Source organism: Bombyx mandarina, chromosome 18 (assembly GCF_030267445.1).
Source record: "Bombyx mandarina strain Sakado chromosome 18, ASM3026744v2".
NCBI lineage: Eukaryota > Metazoa > Arthropoda > Insecta > Lepidoptera > Bombycidae > Bombyx > Bombyx mandarina.
The window spans coordinates 12320530-12342221 of NC_143224.1; the positions used below are offsets into that span (position 1 = coordinate 12320530).

At 34.6% G+C, this 21692-nt stretch overlaps 1 protein-coding gene across 2 annotated transcripts; it reads left to right on the forward strand.

The window, feature by feature from the left end:
* Nucleotides 1-304: 304 nt before the first annotated feature.
* CanB (calcineurin B) lies at nt 305-20706 on the forward strand. Of its 2 annotated transcripts, XM_028183863.2 has the most exons (6): nt 312-478; nt 1004-1043; nt 1294-1329; nt 12056-12219; nt 15610-15744; nt 16239-20706. In XM_028183863.2, the coding sequence occupies exons 1-6, from the start codon at nt 476-478 to the stop codon at nt 16407-16409; spliced, it is 549 nt and encodes a 182-aa protein (XP_028039664.1). In that variant the 5' UTR covers nt 312-475; the 3' UTR covers nt 16410-20706. The 2 variants fall into 2 exon arrangements, with proteins under 2 accessions (XP_028039665.1, XP_028039664.1); XM_028183864.2 differs by lacking the exon at nt 1294-1329 and having other exon boundaries at nt 305-478.
* Nucleotides 20707-21692: the final 986 nt, after the last annotated feature.

Genomic DNA, 21692 nt, shown 5'->3' on the forward strand with positions numbered 1-21692 from the left:
GATTTGTGTAGATAGTTCTGCTCTAAATTTAGTTTTAACTTATTTCTTATACGTAGCTGATACAATTGTACAAAACAATATATCTCAAGGTAGGTGGCGCTACTCACGTTCTCCTGACTATTATTAACGAATTTACAATAGACTAAATATATATCGAGACCCATAAAATTAAAACATACGGAAATGAATTTATATATTAGTATTACTTCTAATGAACTTCTTGGATTGATTACTGAACCTATGAAATATTGACCTAATTCATTTTAATGGTCCTCCCTTGAGCAGCTTCATACAATTCATGGCAACACTACAATCCGTGCGTAATTTAGATCGATGGTCATCGATGGTAGGTAACTGTGAATCTGCTGTGGTATTTTTGTTGCTTCTGATTTAATTTTATCGGAATCAGTTTGTGATTACAAACAGTCAGACGCACATTTATCTCTGATTGAGTGTGGTGTAGTAAAACTTTAGAATGGTAAGTGGCAAAACATTGTTATTTACTCGATTAACGTTCTGTAGCTAGTCACAAATTTTTAAGAGTTTAGCCCAATGCCTGGAAAAAAAAACCGGTCTATATGATTTTTTTTTTTTAATTTAGACCTTAGAGTCATATGGTTATCTACTTGACTGCGAAAATTGATACAAGAATAAAAGGTTTGCACTTCGAAATTTGTTTTTAATTCTATTATGGAAAACGTAGTGGGTTGTCATAATACTAAAATTCTGGGCTGAATAAATTTTCATTTCCTTTATTATTCTTTTTATCATTGATCTGCAAATTAACTAAAAAGGTAAACTACCAAAATATTCAGTAACATTATATATATTAATTCTTAATAGTCTAGATGTGAACTATAAAAGTTGAATCTTAAAATTTGATGACAAAAACAAAGTTTTGAACTAGTTTAAAATCTTAAACTAACAAAAAACACTTTACTATTACGCTATTGATTATATTAATCATAAATAAAGTATTTATAAAATGTGTAACCATTTTCAGGGTAACGAAAACTCTATTCCCATGGAACTATGTTCAAACTGTAAGTAATAAATTAAATTAATTTCTTCTATACGTTTTTTATTTCAATATGATACAATATATAATCATAGCTTAACAGTTGCATTTCTTCAACTTTATAAAGAAAATAAAATAAAATTGTAGAGATAAAAAAAGTATTAAAAAATATCACAGTTTAAAAACTATAGATAATGCATGAAAATTCTAACAATGGTTAGTTTAAATGGTAATAGGGCATTTAAATAAGACATAACAGAAAGTTTGTGTTTCAGCGCGTGTTAACTGCATTGATTTTAAGGTGGAAAACTGTGAGTGTTGTAGAGTCACTCGCGTATAATATCCATCTCCATGTTAGATTGCACACGCATTATTGTTCCAGAACAATTTTTGGTGTTCGTTTCAATAATGAAATGAAAAAGAAATAGTTCAGAAAAATTATTATAATAGATGATTGTAAAATAAAATGTATTCAATAAAAATAAACTGAAATGGTTATAGAAATCGATTGCGACTAAAAAATGCCCTGAAAAACTAAAACTAAAATAATAACATAAATTGCATTCCTAAATATCTATCGTGCAATATATGTATATCTGTATCTATACCATCTGTGCTTTATATCATATATGTAAAAATACTATTGCTTTCTGCTTCTCTTCATTCTGTAAAAAAAAAATTGTTCTGGATAAATAAATATTCATGCATTCCGCTAAAGCATTCATGTCACATCTATATGTCGTGTATTTATGTGGCATAGGGTACAGAAAAGAAATTGCAAACAAACAAAGCATAGTGAAAGAGTAATATTAAAAAGTATCATTACAGGTACTATCCTTTGTTTGGGCAATTTGTACCGAATGTTAGGTGTTGCTTTGTGTGTATAGATTTATTATGGCTAAGCTGGGCCGACATTATTGTGCCCCGTCTAATGTTAAGTCATTACCATTGTTATTACAACTTTAATAGTGCTGCCCAATTTGAGACATTGTGGTCATTTGAGGTCTAGGTAATAGAATAATGCCTGTTCTGTTTTAAACATTGCTTCACTACAGAAATAAGCAAATCAGAAGCATCCGACGTCTGATAGCCCAGAACACATCATAATATGACTCAAATATACAGGGCGCTCCATGAATTGTCTAAAAGGCTGAGATAAAATCAGCCTGTTAAGTAAAGGGCAGTTTATATTTAACTGTGTGTAATTATTAGTAAAGATTAGCTTAAAATTTTAAAGGTAATATAAATACAGTGAAAACTTTTTTATTATTAAATAAATACTTTATTGGTCAAGTTTCTCAAAGCTTATAATATCAACTGTTATTTTTGATATTTTTATTTTATTTGAATATTGAGGTTAGTTTGAGGAAAACCATTACTGCACATGTAGGAAGGAAGCCTAAATATAGTATGTATAAATTATGAAATATAATCCATTTAAATTTTGGCATTTAGAAGAGACGATTATAACAATTGTGGGACACCCTGTATACTTTTTGGGTTTTAATTTCACTATAGGACGTTACTGGTACATCCTGAATTTCGTTCGTAAACACATGTTACATAGAAATGTTTGTTCAATAATTAATTTTTCTAACGGTATAGTTTATTAGAATAGGCGTAATAGGCCACTAACCGACCCATCTAGATTGCTTGAAATTTTACATTATTGATATATACACAGTAAGGATAAAGCTAGTTCCAATTAAGGAAATAGACTAGCATAAACAAATGTTCAAGTCCATTCTTTTGGTAGTTAAATTATGCTGATTGTTCGAGGTCTTCTAGAATAGAGTTAGGGTCAATAATGATTACAACATATCGATTTTGCAATACGAGTCGATGGTCGCGCATCTGCCGACGTTTAAACAACAGAAGTTGCGTGGCGAGTCGATGTATCGATGGTCACTAGAACGAGATATATTAATTAAAAAGTAATCGAATAACATCGTCGTAAACTTGGTTATTATTTTGGAACCATTTATATTCTATCGATTGTTTAAATGTCTCGGAGTTGCCAATTGCTAGCTTGCTGCAATCATCATTATGTTTTTTTTTTTGAAATACAAATTAGCCTTTTTGGATACATTTTATAACTCGAATATTACAAAAATACCTTTGAAATACATAAAGGTGCGTTATATAAACACACGTGCAACTAACAAAAGCCTTAAAATGTATATAGTTAGAAAGACGTCATAAAAAATTTAGTAATTTTTTTTTTTTAATTCAAACGATGAAAAATTGGATTATTAGACGAACAATTTGAAGTGGTGAACAGTAGCCATAAGCTCCACAACATCAATACTGCTTCCCACCTCGAGATAAAGTCTCAGTTACATTGGAATCTTATCCTATCGGCTATCCTATCCTAATCTACAAATGGGAATGGCTTTGCAGAAGACAATTAGTATGCTTGTATCGGGCAAGTCCTACACGTCTAACCCTTACAAAATCGAAAGGTTAAATTTTTAATGTAGGATTATCAGATTATTTGTTGTGAGGTTGATATACATATCCACATTATCGTCATTTAGTACATTCTCGGTACACGTATAATGAATAAGGAACGAGACAACTAAATTGCCTTTAATAATGTTGTATATGTTTCTTTGTGCTGGTTGAATTCGAATGATTTTGTTTAAGAAGTACGGGTTTATTATTTCATGTAAATCGGTAAAGTGAAAAGCGGGTAGTTAGTTGTCTTGATGTATTTGTTAAAACAGTGTTGACTAGAATGATTCAATATTGTTTGTTTATGAAGTTAAATTGTTAGGAAAACTCTGCGTGTCGTGTTATTACTGGGGATGGAGATGTATGCGCAGTCTTTTACGGGTAAAGTGATGGTGGCTTTAGAATGTGTACTGAGTTTCTCGCCGGATCCTCTAAGTGGGTCGCGATTCCGATCAAGCACTGACCTTGCTAAACCTCGCTAATGTTAGCAAGTCCTTCCAGGTCGAGCCTCGTGAGCTCATCTACCAAACCGGCCGTAATTAGGATAGCTTTTTAGGCTACCGTCGATTATGTAGAAAAGGACATAGAATTTGTCGCAAAATAGCTCATAAGTTCTTTGTCCCGGAACTGATTTTAATTCGTCAATTGTCTGAGTATATACTTAGTCTGGCCATAAATACTGATACAAAGGAAAAAAAAATTCTATTGCAAATAACATTTATTACTTTTACAGTGTGTTAGTTTAATACATAAATATAAAACAATTTAAAGTATAAAAAGCTTATTCGAAGTGGTCTCCATTGGCTGCAATACAGTCCTTTAAATGTTGAGGCCAGTTATCAATAGAAGCATGCACTCTTTCCATGGGAAATTTTTTCACTGCCAATCGTACGGATTGTTTTAGGGACTCCAAATTATCATGGCGTTTAGAGCAAGCCGTACTCTCTAAAACTGACCATAAATCATAATCCAGCGGATTAAGATCGGGACTAGACGACGGCCAGTCTTCAGCTCTGATGAAGTCCGAAACGTTCGTTTCCAACCAAGATTGCGTAGACCAAGCTTTATGACCTGGCGCCGAGTCTTGCTGGAACGACCATTCTTGGTTATTGAACATGTTGTTGTTAAGGGCTTCACTACCTTCTCAAGAATGGTATCTTGATACACTTGTGCCGATGTTTTGATATCTTTTTCACAAAAGTATGGCTCAATCACTCCTTCATAGCTAATACCCCACTATACCATCACTGAAGTCGGATAGTGCCCACGTTGCACTCTGTCGACTAATTGGGAAGCTTCCTTAGAGCATTGAGCATAAATACGGTCATTTTGTTTGTTAAAATGTATGAGGCTCCACAAACAGAGGAGGTCTCATTGCACCTATTAATAGCCCGGTACACAAACATTTTACTAATACCAAGCGTATGGAGAGTTTTAAAAATTGCATTTGGCTCCATACCTACTTTGTGTAATGCAATCACAGCGATTCGGTTCTCTTTATCACCCCACTCCATTTTAATATCGCAAAATATTGTACAATGTATTGGCGCCAAAATGAGAAAACTCAATGAGCAATCATATAAAAATGACAGATTCCAAATTCAAATGTAATATTCTGTTTATTTTTAATTGTAACAGTATTTATGGCCAGACTAAGTATATCCGTCTATTAAATAATCTATATCTTATACGATAATAATGTCTTCTATCGATTCGATCAAAACAAGTGACAGAGAAAAGATAACAATCTGAGTTAATTATAACTCCCCGTATAAGCTTGTAAGACGAACGAAAAATGATTTAACTAAATAAATATAAATAATAATGACGCTATCAATGTTGACAGCTAATGCTATAGTGTATTCATGCTATTTATAGCCGATCCCAGACAAAGGTGCCTTTAATTACATGTACATAAATTGTGTCGGTCTTCATCGCATTACACATATTCTGTTTTTAAATAATGTAACAAAAAAATAATTGAACTGACATTCATGAATTAAAAGTTTTTTTTAAATCTGATCTCGCGTTTTTACCGTCTTTGTACAGGTAAATTGACCCGCTTTTCTAAAACGGTAAAGTACAGCCCGCCTCGGAAATAGTAATATGATGAAAACTCGCGCGACCTGATCGACGCGACGTTGTCATCACGTTAAATCTTATGAATTTATGTGTCTGTCTCTTTTTTTTTGTTTCATTGACTTTCGAATCACGACGCTAAATAAGTTTTCACTTCGAAAAAAATCGGGTTTGAGACATAAAATATACATATTATATTCGAAGTCGTCGTGGCCTAAAGGATAAGACGTCCGGTGCATTCGTATCTAGCGATGCACCGGTGTTCGAATCCCGCAGGCGGGTATTAATTTTTCTAATGAAATACGTACCGGTAACATGGGGCGATTAGGGACAAATTCCAACTTTATGACCAATTTTAAGGTAGTTGTTGATGTATATAATGCTATATCAGGATCAAAATGATTGAGTCTTGGGGGCATCTTTGTTATCCAATTTAAAACTATGCAACTAGCATTCCAGTTTAAGTAAAAAAAGCAAAAATAGGTGTAATCCCTATTTACCCGGAAATTGCGGTTAATTGGGACGAAATGAGAAATTTGCTAAGGTTGGCACTACTTGGTTTTAATTAATTAATTTATTTAGTTGCACCATCAAAGTGATATATATATATATATATAACTAAAACTTGATTACATTTATTTACTTATGGTTAATTTATATTTACTTGGGAAATGATCTGCGACAGATTTTTCCTGTAAGTTGTGAGACAATTAAAAAAAACATCTATTTCATCACTTAAAATTAGTTCAGCGCAATCTGACAACTTCGAATGAACATTGACGGAGACCACGCTACCGTGGACATTTTTGTTGTCCCAAAGGATTCTGTATATGGGAGAGTAAGCACTTAAATTCGAACGAGTGGGCTTATCTAAAAATAGAAAACAATACGTAACTGATAATATAAATAATTACCAAACAATAAAATAACACATTGATAATTTTAAATAAAAGTTCTAAACAAAAACATCATGAATAAGACAAATTTTTACCAACAAATTTAAAAAATATTGTTTTAACTACATAGACAACCCTACAAACCTGTACCTATTTATACTTAGGTCGTTTCCATTTCACGTATTCTCATCCCAATTGACCCCTTTTTCGTTGTTATTTGTACCTAAGACGTCCCTAATATCCCCCAAAACAACAGATTTTTACATGTATTTTTATTTTATCAAATACATACTGAGACTTACCTTTAATATATATGATGGTTCAAACACTAAATAACGTTTATAAATCACAGTCGTCTTCTATTATTATCAAATAAATAAAAGAGAGCAAAGTTTCTAGCACTAAAATAATTACCACCACAGAAAGTTAATTTGAAACGCGATTTTCTATAAGTTAGCAGCTATTATCATGCATATTCAGAGTTGTTTTGTGAACTTTCAACATTCTACTATTAAACTACAAAAAATGGAAGATTTTGCAACGAATATAAAACTAATATTGAGCGTCGAAAGATTTTCCCGGTTTTTTCCCGATTCGCCTCTCAATCCCTAATCGCCCCATTTTACGGTACTTAAAAAATGTTCACGTTATTCGTTCACCGTGGAAGTCAATCTTCCTTCTTCAATCGGGATTCGAACACCGTTGCATCGCTAGATACGAATGCACCGTCGTGTAATAAAAATCAAACCCGCAAAATTATAATTTGCGTAATTACTGGTAGTACGACCTTTTGCGAGTCCGCACGGGTAGGTACCTTCACCCCGCCTATTTCTGCCGTGAAGCGTTTCGGTTTGAAGGGTGGGGCAGCCGTTGTAACTATACTTGAGACCTTAGAACTTTTATCTCACGGTGGGTGGCGCATTTATGTTATAGATGTCTATGGGCTCCAGTAACCACTCACCATGTGGGCTGTGAGCTCGTCCACCCGTCTAAGCAATAAAATAAAATTAAAAGTTTTTGCTTCACGTATTAATATATTTTTTAGATATAGATTATAGATTGATTGAATCATTATAAAAAGGCTTACTAATATAACTTACTATATTATATACACCCTTCGCTCACCGCTAGATGCCGCAGTAGACCCGTCTCGGAAGCAACGAGAACAGGCTTGTAGATTTCAATATTTCTAAACCGAGTCGGGCGACGAGATATTACAGTTCAGAATTACTACAGCAATAAAGTTCACTAATTTATTATCGTGGTCATCATATATCATTTGTACCGTAATCATGAATGTTCGTAATAAAAGACTTGAATAAATCCTTCGTCGGTATTGTGAGACGAAAGTAAATACGAAATTATCTATATATTTAAATGCGTAAGTATGTAAGTTTTGAAGTCGTCGTGGCCTAAAAGATAAGAAGTCCGGTGCATTCGTATATAGCAATGCAACGGTGTTCGAATCCTGCAGGCAGGTACCTACTAATTTTTCTAATGAATTACGTACTTAATAATTGTTCACGATTGACTTCCACGGTGAAGGAATAACATCGTGTAATAAAATTCAAATCCGCAAAATTATAATTTGCGTAATTACTGGTCGTAGGACCTCTTGTGAGTCCGCACGGGTAGGTACCACCACCCCGCCTATTTCTGCCGTGAAGCAGTAATGCGTTTCGGTTTGAAGGGTGGGGCACCCGTTGTAACTATACTTGAGAGTTTAGAACTCATATCTCAAGGTGGGTGGTACTTACGTTGTAGATGTCAATGGGCTCCGGTAACCACTTAACACCAGATAGGCTGTGAGCTTGACTAATATTTAATATTTCGATCAGACAAACTATGCATTATTTTAGGTACTTATACGCGGCTAAAAGGTCCGTCCTACCTAAACCAGTCCAAAATCGGGGTTAAAAATAAAACCCTTTTTTAGCCTACCAGTCGCACGTTTGTTGCGCTAAGATGAGTCGCGATACTAACCTTTTCCGTGAAAAGGTGCAAAAAAAGGGAAGGAATTAATTTATTTAAAATTATGTAATTTACCAGTATCTTATATTTATTATAATGCAAACAAATGCCTTTCTATGTCACATCGGAAGGTCTAATCTTTAGTATCTAATGTACCTACTCTGCCTGTACATTTGATACTATAGATCTCGCAAACTCACGAAAACAAAATTATTTATTCCTCCCGTTCTAACGTCCTGGCTAATTGTCTTCGTTTTTTCATTTTTCATATATCTTCATCTAATTTTTATTTTAATTTTTTTTTATTGCTCTTGTAGGCAGACGAGCATACGGCCCACCTGATGGTGAGTGGTTACCGTCGCCCATGGACTTCAGCAATGCCAGGGGCAAAGCCAAGCCGCTGCCTACCGTTAAAATTCATTGTCAACATTGTCAACTGTTCATATCAGTCACAGAGCATTCCGTCTATCTCACTTCACAAGTCTAAAAAGCATTATCATCTCTCCATACAGTGCGTTCGTGATAAAGACGCCTTTTATTAAGATATATGATTTTTCTTACAAATGTTGAACGAATTTACAACTTATGTGACTGAGATAAAGATTCATTTGTCATTTATATTCTGTCAAACGTTGTCTCGGTTTTTTAAGTATCTCTATACACTTTTACATCTATCCGTATACATATGGATCGTGGTTATTTGGTTCGATTCGTTCTCTTAAAATGAAAATGTAAACTAAAATTACTGTTTATATGATCGATGTTTGAATACCCGCATTTCATTCGAAAATATAGGTATAGACAGAATTGAGGAGAAATAATCTATTTGTGGTAAGGTGTGTTGGTATACTACCTAACGACCTATTCCTGTCGCGAAGCAGTAATTATTATTGTCGGAAGTCGCCGAGACTTTTAATGGGATCGACAACATTCAATCTTGTTTCCTCCTGACCACGAATATACCGTATGGTCTAATTCTACTGTTGCCATTTCCATGGTCATTTTTATAAATTAATTCTAAGGTAAATTAAGAAGTTTTTAAAGGACAATAATTGCAATTTTATTACAGCGAACGTATTAAAATAAAATGATCAAGTACCTAATTTTAAAAAAAAAGTGCTTTCAGAAAATCCACATGTTTGGTTTCGTCTGTGCCTATATCATTCATGCTCTGTTCTAAGCGAGAATGGAATTTTACAAGTCTACTTTTCAAAATTCTCCGCATCCGCGTATTCGTCTTGGCTGCTCGTGATCTCGTCTCTATACTAGTCCTTCTGTGATAATAATAAAAACTGTAACGACGTCATGACGTCACAATCGGTTTCATACAATAGGCACATAGCGGTTCAGTTTTGTTTTCGTGTTACAAATACGACTGTACCTATTAATACCGATTAAGTCATTGTGTGTTTAACGGGTTTCGCTAAAATTTAACGAGATTAAATTTTGTTGCCAGACATATTTGTTTGTCAAATATTTGACTGTTCCGAGCGTGGTTTTAAAGCACTAATTAGCCTATAAATTCTCTGGTGTTGAAATTTCTGGATTCAAATTCCTTGGGGTTTCTGATAGGTGATTCTAAAAAAATATTATGTATATTGCTATGATAGTTACGCTTAGTATCCTCTAGGGATCCTCGAGTCGAAAGATTTATTTAAAAATTGCACTGTGGAAGTGAGACGTAAATTGTGTTAAAAAAAATATCGGGGTCATCGGAAAGTATTTTTTCTTGAATTCGAACCAAATTGTTTCTCCAGAGTATCCCAAATCATTATTCAAAGAGCGATTTTCTTTAGCTACTAGCGGCCCGCTACGGCTCCGCTCGGGTCTTTAACAAAAATTTCAGACAAAAATGTCAGATATTTGACGTGGTATTATTTAAAAAAATAAAAGAACACTTATTGCGGCATAACTATAATAGTTAGACATAATATGCTGTCGCGACACTTTTTTTAAATAATAATGTGCTCTACAAAGTCGCAGTACATTATTTTATTCCATCATCAATAGTTTTCGCAGGGCACGCAATGTATAGAATATTTTAGGTAATTTTTTTACACCTTGGGTTACATTATTGTAGTTTTAGTAAGGATCCCAATTTTTTTTCAAAAAAGATTATATATAGCCTATGTAACTCGGGAATAGTGTAGCTTCCAAACAGTGAAAGAATTTTTCAAATCGGTTCAGTAGTTTCGGAGCCTATTCAATACAAACAAACAAACACATCTTTCCTTTTTATAATATTAGTATATAATATAGACACACTGGCGATTATCCTTTCCTTTCTTTCGCGATCGAGCGACCGGCAACTAGGTCACTAGGACGCACGGAGTTAGAGATGCGAACAAAAAAAAAAGCATTGGAACATTTAATATTCAAACCAATTGGGCCCGCGCAATCTCACATTACAATGCAAATGTTATAATACACTCTTTCTGACTCGTAAAAGGATATGAAATACTGGAGATGAATATTTATGAGACCTCGTTCGTCCCGAGTTCATACAAATTTAGCTTGTAAAATATGAATAATGTTTAATTACTTACTCTGCTTTAGCGTTTAGCGTTATATCTGTAAACGGAGTGACGTCATGTCTTTTTTTCTTTAACACGCTGTTTGCGATAATAGTATACTATACAAAAAAAATATATACAATAGTGTTTGTGTGTTTTTTTATTAAAATGTGAAATGCATGTTTGTGTAGGTTTAGAATTATCATTAGGTGTTTTTTTTTTTTGTTGAACTACGCTTTGTATGAGATGTATGTGTTATTTAGAGGGTTTATTAGATGAGGATTACATAGTTTGTGATACGGTATACTTTATCAAGGCCGGAAACCGTCTGATTTACATGTTATTGTAATGGTTCACATGTTTAATTTCGATCGAGAGAATAAAATATTTGCAGCTGTGTCAATAGTAATCGATTGTGAGGGAAATATTAATGTAAAATCTATAACGTATTAATCAATCGACAATGAAACGTTAATAGAACCGTAATCGATTTTGTTGTGAACATTCATATCGATTAAAATCGATAACGAGCATCACGTTAAAAACTTCAATCTCTCAAAAACAAAAAAAAACGTCTTAATCTGATTATTGTTTCATATGAAACGCGTTCAAAGACGTATGCCTAATTGGATTTCGTATTGATCTAATATAATTTGATGAATTTAAATGTCTCATTGATTTTATATGTATTGAATTTGTGTTCCTATTTCTTGTAATTCTTAAATCTTTGTTTTTGGAATGTGTGAAGGCAAAGTTCTGTGGCATTAAACAAAAAAAAAAAAAAAACTAGAACTACTTTATTTTAATGACCTGAAATATCATAGTTTGGAAATCTTAGTTGTATAGCATATATAATATCGTAAAAAGATTAGATGAAAAAAATTAAACGCACGAAAAACAAATAGTACGTTCATTTTGGGAATCAACACAAACGAAATAATATTGATAAATAAAATATAATTTAAGGTCAAGGTTCAGTATTGTTTTGATAAGGCCAAAGGGAAGAAGTGGATTTTTCTCAATATCATTTTATTTTGTGGTGCACCCAAAAAGGCGAATGTAGTTGTTAATATAAAATATGTTGTGGAATGGTGCATCGTGATAATAGACTCGTTTTGCGACAGTCGATGCGGATGAGATCCGTCGTCTCGGCAAGCGTTTCCGGAAACTGGACTTGGACAATTCCGGGGCGCTGTCCATCGATGAGTTCATGTCTCTACCTGAGCTGCAGCAGAATCCACTTGTCCAACGCGTCATCGATATATTCGACGCAGACGGGAACGGAGAGGTAAGGGAAACGAGCCTTATTACAATTTCTATAATCCTGATCATGCAGGAGCCAGTCAACGTCAACGCCCTAGACCCGTCCCTACGGATCCGTCAGATCCAACAACCTTTGCATTAGACAGTAATTAGTAAGAGTAAGGCCCCGGGAACCGTACTCGTGCAACCTAACCTAAACATCAGTCCGCTGAGTTTCTCGCCGGGTCTTCTCAGCGGGTCGTGATTCCGATTCGGTAGTAGATTCATTCGCGAAGCAGCTACTCTTGAGTTGCTAGGTCTCCTTTGGAGGCGCGCGGGTAGTTGTTAGCAAATCCCACCCTTCCTGGCAGAACCCTTGCTCGTCCACCTGCCCTGGTAAAACTGAAAAGCCTCCGGGCCACCAGCAATCTCTCAAACAAACAAAAACAATTTGTATATTTTTTATGTTGTCTCTGGTTTATTTCTTGTTTCACAGTCAATAGCAGCACATATCGTGACTAGTATATCTAATAAAAAATACGAAAAAATTTAGGGCAATGATTTTATTTTAACAAAGTATTTCTGGTTTATTCAATCCATACAGTTGAGAAACACCTTTGATGTTCGACGATGCCACCGCCCGTCTAGGTACTTACGTTATCAGTCGCAAATATGCAAGGGTTGTCATAAAAAAAGAAGAAAATAAATGTAATTATTAATTCACAGTCATTTATTTACAAGTTTGAGTGCGCAAACTAATAGCGATCGGGGGCCTTGATCCGTATCGTTTCACCAGTGTGCTTAGTGCCAGTTTTTTATCGTTGTCGATAGCGTTAAAGTTAACTCAAATTTGTATGCTGTTGGAACAGCGCCCATAGAGGCAAACGTAGGTAAACGTTCCAACTCCATACAAATTTGAGTTAACTTTTACGCGATCGAGAACGTAAGCTGTGTGCTTAGACACAGTTTCCCGCTGTTACTGTTACTCTTAGTGCATTCGTTTCCTAACTGTATATGGGTTGTTAAAACTGTGGTGTTACTGGTGCTAGGGCGTATTTGGAGACCACCCGGGTTGGTATCATAATTCGAGTCGTATTTCTGCGTTCCAAATTGAATAGTGGAACATATGTTGTGTAAAACAATTGCGACTTTGGTCAATTAATGTCACGTTAATGTGTCTATGGTTTAGTTCATGTAAAAATAATAATAAATTTTTTTTTTTATTGCCTATGTGGGTGGACGAGTTCACAGCCCACCTGGTCTTAAGTGGTTTATGGGCTAGAAATCTACAAATAAATGCGCCACCCATCTTGAGATATATAAGTTCTAAGGTCTCAAGTATAGTTACAACGGCTGCCCCACCCTTCATACCGAAACGCATTACTGCTTCACGGCAGAAATAGCCAGGGCGGTGGTACCTACCTGCGCGGACTCACAAGAGGTTCTACCACCAGTAAAAAAAACCTATATAATGTATCGCCTCTATGCAGGCAGACATAGTGATTTGCTAACGTATCTCACGTCCCCATCACTGCCATCGAATCGTGAACAATTTGTGAACTCACACGAGATAAGGTTACTAAAGCGAGTTTCTGTGTCGCGCTTAATAAATCGCAAGCCCGTATCGACCCGAACGAAATTACTTGTAATATAGCAACGTTGATTTATTCACAGGACTTTATCGAATTCTTTCTTAAATTGCCCCCAGTGATGTGTGTTCGAAAATCACTGCCACAAAGTCATTCAACGTATAAAGTTATTTAGATAAAAAAAACACGATAAAGTCGCGTAATTTGACAACATGTGATTGATACGCGAGTATTCGTCGCATTATGACAAAAATGACAACATTTTAAAATAAAATACGCGTTGTAGATTCATGTTAACGATCTCCAGATCGCGAAGCTAACATTCAATTAAACTTATCGATTGTGGTATTTAAGTATTGAATCGAGATTATATCCCTGCATATTTTTATGTCCGAAATTTGTATGTTTTACTGGTCGTAGGACTTCTTGTTTACTGGTGGTAGGACCTCTTTTTTACTGATGGGTAGGACTTCTTTTAACTGGTGGTAGGACCTCAGTAAACCGCACGGGTAGGTACCACCACCCTGCCTATTTCTGTGCCATTCGTTGTCGAAGACGTCTGGTACATTCGATTCTAGCGGTGCAACGGTGTTCGAATCCTGCAGGCGGGTACAAGATTTTTCTAATGAAATACGTACTTGACAAATGTTCACGATTAACTTCCACGGTGAAGGAATAACATCGTGTAATAAAAATCAAACCCGCAAAATTATAATTTGCTTACTGGTGGTAGAACCTCTTGTGAGTCCGCACGGGTAGGTACCACCACTCCGCCTATTACTGCCGTGCAGTAGTAATGTATTTCGGTTTGAAGGGTGGGGCAGCCGTTGTAACTATACTGAGACCTTAGAACTTATATCTCAAGATGGGTGGCGCATTTACGTTGTAGATGTCTATGGGCTTCACTAACCACTTAACACCAGGTGGGCTGTGAGCTCGTCCACCCATCTAACCAATAAAAAAAAAGTCAATGCACACAACTATTAGGGTTACCATAGTCCGTAGACACAAATTTTATTGGGATAAAACTAGACCCATGTTGTAGCAATAGCAGTTTTTTTTAATAAAACATAGATCATTTGTTTCTCGAATACGGTCCTGCTGGGCGGTGTTTAATTCTGTAAATAAACTGTCGTGGTCTATTCCAGTCTTGGCCGAGATCTACTTTGTTTCGTCTTATTGTCACACACGAGAATATATATCAAAAGCTTTTATTTTTCTCTGAGGCTATTCATAATATACAGAACCCTTATTTATAAGCGTACAACATACGAGCTGAATTTTTATTAAGCGTCCGTGTGTAGTGATGATGTGTGAAATTTTTCATTGCGACTTTATTGCTTCTTAATTTTTTGTGCTTCTAATTCGTGATCAAAGGAAACAAGATTATAATAGTCTGTTTACTGATTATCATTATTTTTGTCAACATATTTTTTTGGAACGAATTTCCGTGTGGGACGATTCGGAGAGGTGCCCTAACCGGGAAAAAACGTCCGTAACGTAAGATTTTTATTATTAATGCACACAGTGTACGACTTAATTTTGTAATAACGTACAAAAAATAACATATTTTTTTATCATACATTGACCACGATCTCAGAGCGTTCGTTTGCGCAATACACTAACTCTTATGCCAACAGCCGTGAATGAAGTGTTACCACAATAAGTTCGCACGTTACCGAATGACCGTGGGTTGTTGCGAAACCTCCAGTTTTATTTTCTTTATACCTCGAATAGAACTTAAAATTAATATTTTTATAATAAGGAACTTCGTTCCTATCCACGACACCACACATCTTTTTTTGTGTATTATACGATATTATTTTGTTGTCGTGCGTTTTTTACAGGTCGACTTCAAGGAGTTCATCCAGGGCGTGTCTCAGTTTAGTGTGAAAGGGGATAAACTGTCCAAATTACGATTCGCTTTCCGCATATACGACATGGACAACGATGGGTTCATATCCAACGGCGAATTGTTTCAGGTGAGATAAAAAAAATTGTGCGAGCGAGAAAAGCATTCGCTTCGCTCGAAATTAATCAGCTTTTGTGCAAAGATTACAGTTTCACATGTGACCTTAGTTGGTGAGTCATTGACGTAAATAACTGTGAAGCTATTACGTCCTTGCTAACTATGTATGCCCACAGAAATGGTACTGGATTCTCGCCGAATATTCTGTGGGTCGCGTTGGACTCCATACCAGTCCGGTATGACCGTAATAGCCCCTAGAAGCTACTGCCGATTATGTGGGGTAAAAAAAAAACTTATAACTGGAAACAAATCACGCACGATCATTCGGCCCCTTTTTAGGATTCCTTGTGTTATGGGGACAAAGGTGTAATAAACCTGTTCATCAAACAATGTTTACTCGATGTGGGGATCGAACCCACGACTCTCGGCGCACCAGTCTGAACTTCTAACTACCACAGCACCGAGTCAATCACTTATGTACATTAAATGTTTTGTAAACGTATTCAGGTACTCAAAATGATGGTAGGCAACAATCTAAAGGACACACAGCTCCAGCAGATCGTCGATAAGACGATACTTTTCGCCGACAAGGACGAGGACGGGAAAATATCATTCGAGGAGTTTTGCAATGTGGTTGGCAACACTGACATTCATAAGAAAATGGTCGTTGACGTTTAAACGTCACACGTATTATCTCTCTCGATCTAGCTAGAACACTATTCAAATTTTCCCGTTGGCTGCGCGCGGTTTCATTTTTAAAAAAGTGCTAAACGGATACTGTGCATAGATTCATTATTACATGCAGGATACCGGCCAGTTTGTACATATATCAGTAAATATAGGTATGCATAAAAAAAAAAGAAAAAAATTGTTTTGAAAATGTTATTTGTCTACTCACTTGAAACGTTGCTGTGAAATAGTGCCATTAAAAAATTAAATCTTTACTTTAAAAATATATATATTCTAAATAGCAATCCACTCCAAACTCATTCGTGAAAACAAAAATATATACCACGAAATGAGGAGCTCGTATTGGTCGTATAAGTCGATAAAAATATATGGAAATTTTAAAAGAGGCTATAGATTTCATACTAATCGTGTTTAAAAAATATTTAACGCCCTGGTAAAAGTTACAGCAAAGGGTATTCGAACCGCGCAGCCAACGTTCGCCCTATCTTTAATTCATTTAATATTTAAATTCTATTTAAATGTAAGAATTTATTGTAGTTATTAAAAACATTTAGAATTTTAATGTAGTCGAATCGAACTTAGATTTTTATATAAATATTTTCGTTTGTTGCGGTATGTTTAATCATTATTTTGTTTGTTATTTAGTATTTTATAATGGATTCCTTTTTCATATGGTCCATATTCGTAGATGTTTCATTATTTTTCACAATGGTGATGCTTAATGTTTTCTGGGTTTTAATGACAAACAAATTAGTACCTACGAAAAAAAATCACTTGAATTTTATTTTTTGGGATTGTGTCATTAGAGTTTCGACCTTTGCGCCTGTATGTAATGTTGGGTTTGGTTTTTATGTTTCACGGAGTGGTGGTTACGGTTTAAATAATGGCGTAGTAACATGGATGAGTTTGATGACTTTTAACATTTTAATGTTATTTTTATTTGCAATAAAAAAAAATGCAAATCACATATTTGACTTTTGACAGTTAGTAAATTTATTGCTTTGATTTATTTTTTAAAATCTTTTGGTGGTGCATTCGACAGTACAAAATTATAGTGTACTGTAATTAAATTCAGAAAACACTCGGCATTTACCCAGATGTCCATATCGTATAGATTTGTATTTGTAAGTACAAGTATATTAAAATAAATTTAATTTCTCAAGCATCGACAGGGTGTAGCAAAACTGTCAAATCAGTCGGCTAATTTATTGAATAGATTCAAATTCACATAATTATTGACTTCAAAAATGTACCGGGAGAAAATTCTACCATTTTTCTCAAACTATGATGCCGTCGCTAGTTCTTCTAATAGGGATTGATTACTCTTTAACTAGAATAACCTGTAAGGCTACCAGCGAATAAGTAGGGAATATATAAAAAAATACTCTAAATAAACTGATCTAAATGAACTGATACACAGATAACACTGATTACTGGCTCCTTAGTTCATTCGAAGTATATTTTATTTGACATCGGAAGGACAGTGTGATCGCAACCTATAATGCAAAAGAATAACCAAGCCCTTAAGAAAATTTCGATTTGTAGTCTTGAGGTAGCGTTGGTACTTTAACTGCTCAATAATGAGGACAGTTGGGCAACGTGCACATCGGTATGCGGATAGTCTTTTATAACGTGCCTTTGTTAAGGAAAACAGTCCAGTGATGACATACGATTTAAAAAATCTACGGTACATTTTTGCTTGCACGACAGCGGCTAGGCGATTCTGGCACTGCTGACGTCAATGAGGTGTGACCTGTGCTCGTCTGCTTAGATAATCGAAACGTTTCTCTCTTTAAAAATGGCTTAATTAGAGCATTTCATGGTAGACCTCGGCGTGCCTGTACTCTGAGAATTGTCAGTGTCCATGGGCGGCAGTGACTAACAAGAGGACTGCATGCTTGGTCGTATGTTGAGACGACAAAAACTTACTATCACTGGTGGCACAGTCTTTAAGTGCAGATCATGTTTGGCAACTCATCATGGTAATGGCAACCCAGAATATTCTGTCTTAGAAGCGGGGATACCAATTTGAGGATTTTCTTATTTTAGGGGAATTGAAATGAATTATTCAAATGAATTATCATATAATAATAATATTCGCATGTCGTTTTCGTTAATTGCATAATATAGTCAATAAAACGCTAAGTATGTTGAAAGACAAGTCGTAGGTAGTTAATTATAGAAAGGTACCTCGCAAATATCAATAAAATTTAATGGCCATCTCTGATATGAACATTTTTGCTACACCCCGTATATAGTCGCAGGAAAATTTCACTTAACGTAATGTATAAAAGACATCTGAAAGTCAATAAGTAGATTGATCGAAAGACGTATGTTGTTACCGGAAGGCTATTTATGTAATGTTTTTAATGATATGAAAAATTATTATTGAAAAGAACTTGCTAACAGTAGATACTAACATTGGGGAAATGGAGCCTTCAACACTTCTGAGATATATCTACATCAATTTTAAATATAATAATAAAAATGTTATTTATAAATTCTTATTGTAATATATTTTCTGCGACTATATTTTAATATGAAGATACAAAGTTATTTATATTAACTGCGTACATAATGTTATATTAAAATCGAAACTGGGCCCTATAAGTAAATAAAACAAACATCTCATCGTTATTACTTGAACATCCGTAGAGTGGTTTTGAATTAAGTTTTATGTTCTGTATTTCATAAATTATTCTCGAATTTTGATATCATTAAAGACCAGTGCACAAAATATGAAATTTAAATCACACTTTTATATATTTTACACGGTTTAGCAAATATATTGTAGTTTATATGCTGTGTACTGTCCCGTGGAACCTAATCGTTACCACAGCGGTCTCCTTATAATTATGTAATTTTGATTGATTGCTCATCCATAAGTTGTAAATTAAATTAATTTTAAATGAATCCAATATATTTGTAAATACATGATAACAGATCATTAAAACATTCCTAGAGTTTATTAAGATCTCACAGGATTTTATACAATCATTAGATTGCCAGCTTTAAAAAAAAACTGTGGGAATGTTTTCTTTGTCTGTACCTACTTCCTGTATATCCCAATTTACCTCATCGTTTTATCCTTCCTTTTCCACAGGTCCTCACGGCCCTTAGTAGTTAATTCAAGGCCTCCACAACGGTGCCAAAACTTATGGCCCAAAACCTGTGTACACTATTCAAGCCATCGCAATATTTGTCTTTAGTCATCATTGTATGTCAACAAATTGTACAAAATAATTATTTAAATATATTTTTATTTTTACGTTGAATCATTGAACGTTTTTGTCTGTAGTTAAGGGAATGTTTAAAATATATAACCGTTGTTTGTAGATTGATGAGTTGATGATGTTCAATTAATATTGATTTGAAAACTCATCCGTCTATAACTTCCGGATCGGTTGAAATTCTAACTTTAGTAAATAGTTTTTGTCGTCGTGTATTGTTAATATTAGATAAATTTTAATTCACAATGTATTTTACTGAGTTATTGGGCGGCACCTCACGACACAGTAGAATTGATTGCACGAGAATCTACATAAATATCTAGTCACAGCCGCTGTGCGTTATACAAAAGTTTTGTATATTCGAGATTGACGTGTGCCCCAATATCAATCGCAGACAAATTTTCAACTCGAAAGAAAAGTGTCTTGATCATTGTTGCCAGTTTAAGCTGAATTAAACAAATTTATTGCCTGGCGGAAAAATTGTAGTCAGACTTATTATGTTAGTATTTTGTTTATATATGATTTATAATTATAATCCTTCACATTGCAATGATAATGTGTATTGATTGATTAATTACCAGTGAACTGTATATTTGTCGACTAGATTTCCTTATTTATTGGGACTTTTATTTTATGGCAACACTGATCTCGATTTCATTGATACTCGATGCGTTGATTGCCTTACGCGTAACGTCGTCCGCATACGTGCGTCGTTGTTAACATTTTATATTGTGAATATTTGAACAAGTATGTTTAAGTATCTTTCGCAGCTTTAACATTAAATGTTAAATTAGCAATACTATGATTCTAAAGCCTTAATAAAGAGAATAATCACGTGCTTCATTTAATTTAAAAAAAGTTAAATGATAAGTGAAGCACGTGGTAAGTTCAGAACTATGCTATTTATGATACTATACTTGTATTTGTGGTTATAACGACTAGTTGTAATGCGTATAATCTCGATGTCGTCTGCTGGTCACCATCGTTAGGTAGCGCGTCATAGTCTACTGGAATGTGGAGATAAGTTTTAATAAAATTTCAATTTTCGATCGCAATTGTTTTGTTTTTTTACCTTAAACCCAGTAAACTTCAGTAGAGGCTTTGACGATTAGTATTATTTTTACAATTTGCCGCTCTCCATTGTTAAGAGTGCTGATAATCTTGGGAGTTCCAATGCTGTTAGTTTATATCTCCAAGTTAACAAGAGATGAACTGCTTTTTCATCTACCTGCAGTATCTATGTGGATTGCTATTCTTAACACATAGCATCCTTCATAATTACATATTTCATTATGCTGAAAACATGCTAATTTGGCAGGGACTTATGCTTGTAATAAATATTTAAAACTTAAAAAGTAGAAATGTATATATATGCAACAGCAAAAATTATAAGACTACAGATGTAGAAAATAAATAGCTTCTCACCAAAGTCCAGATTGCTAGTGTGCATCTAGAATAATTCTAACTGGAATACTTGCCTCATAAAAAGAAGTTGGCAGAAATTGGACGTGCAAATTGAATGCCTTACCTTATTATAATTGTACTACAAGCATTTCAACATTTGACACCAAAGTTACGCTTCCTGATTTTTTTTAATGAAATTTGTTGTCAAAACATATGTGGGTGTTGAATCATTAAAATATAAATCAGACGACGTGTGAAAGTGCAGGAGAGTCATTTATTGCAGTAGGTCCCTAAAAAGTCCTTGGGCCCGCGGTCTGGAACATTAGAATGTCTCTGAACCACACTAGTTGAGAATTACACTACTCAAATTCCAAACTTCATCATACTAGTTCTGCCTAGTACTGCTGTCCACCAAGAGGTTGAAATTTCACATGTATTATGATTAAGCCACCCTTCAAACTGAAATACGTCTGTTTTGTATTAAGCCTTCTTTGTTGTTTTTCACTCACTAATGAGGAAGGATTGTAACCATGTATAATATGTCCAGTGCTCCAACTCAATAGATTGTTGTATATTTTATTATGCTGTATCTTATAATGTATAATAGTAGGTATAATAGTAAGGTTTAACTGTGCAG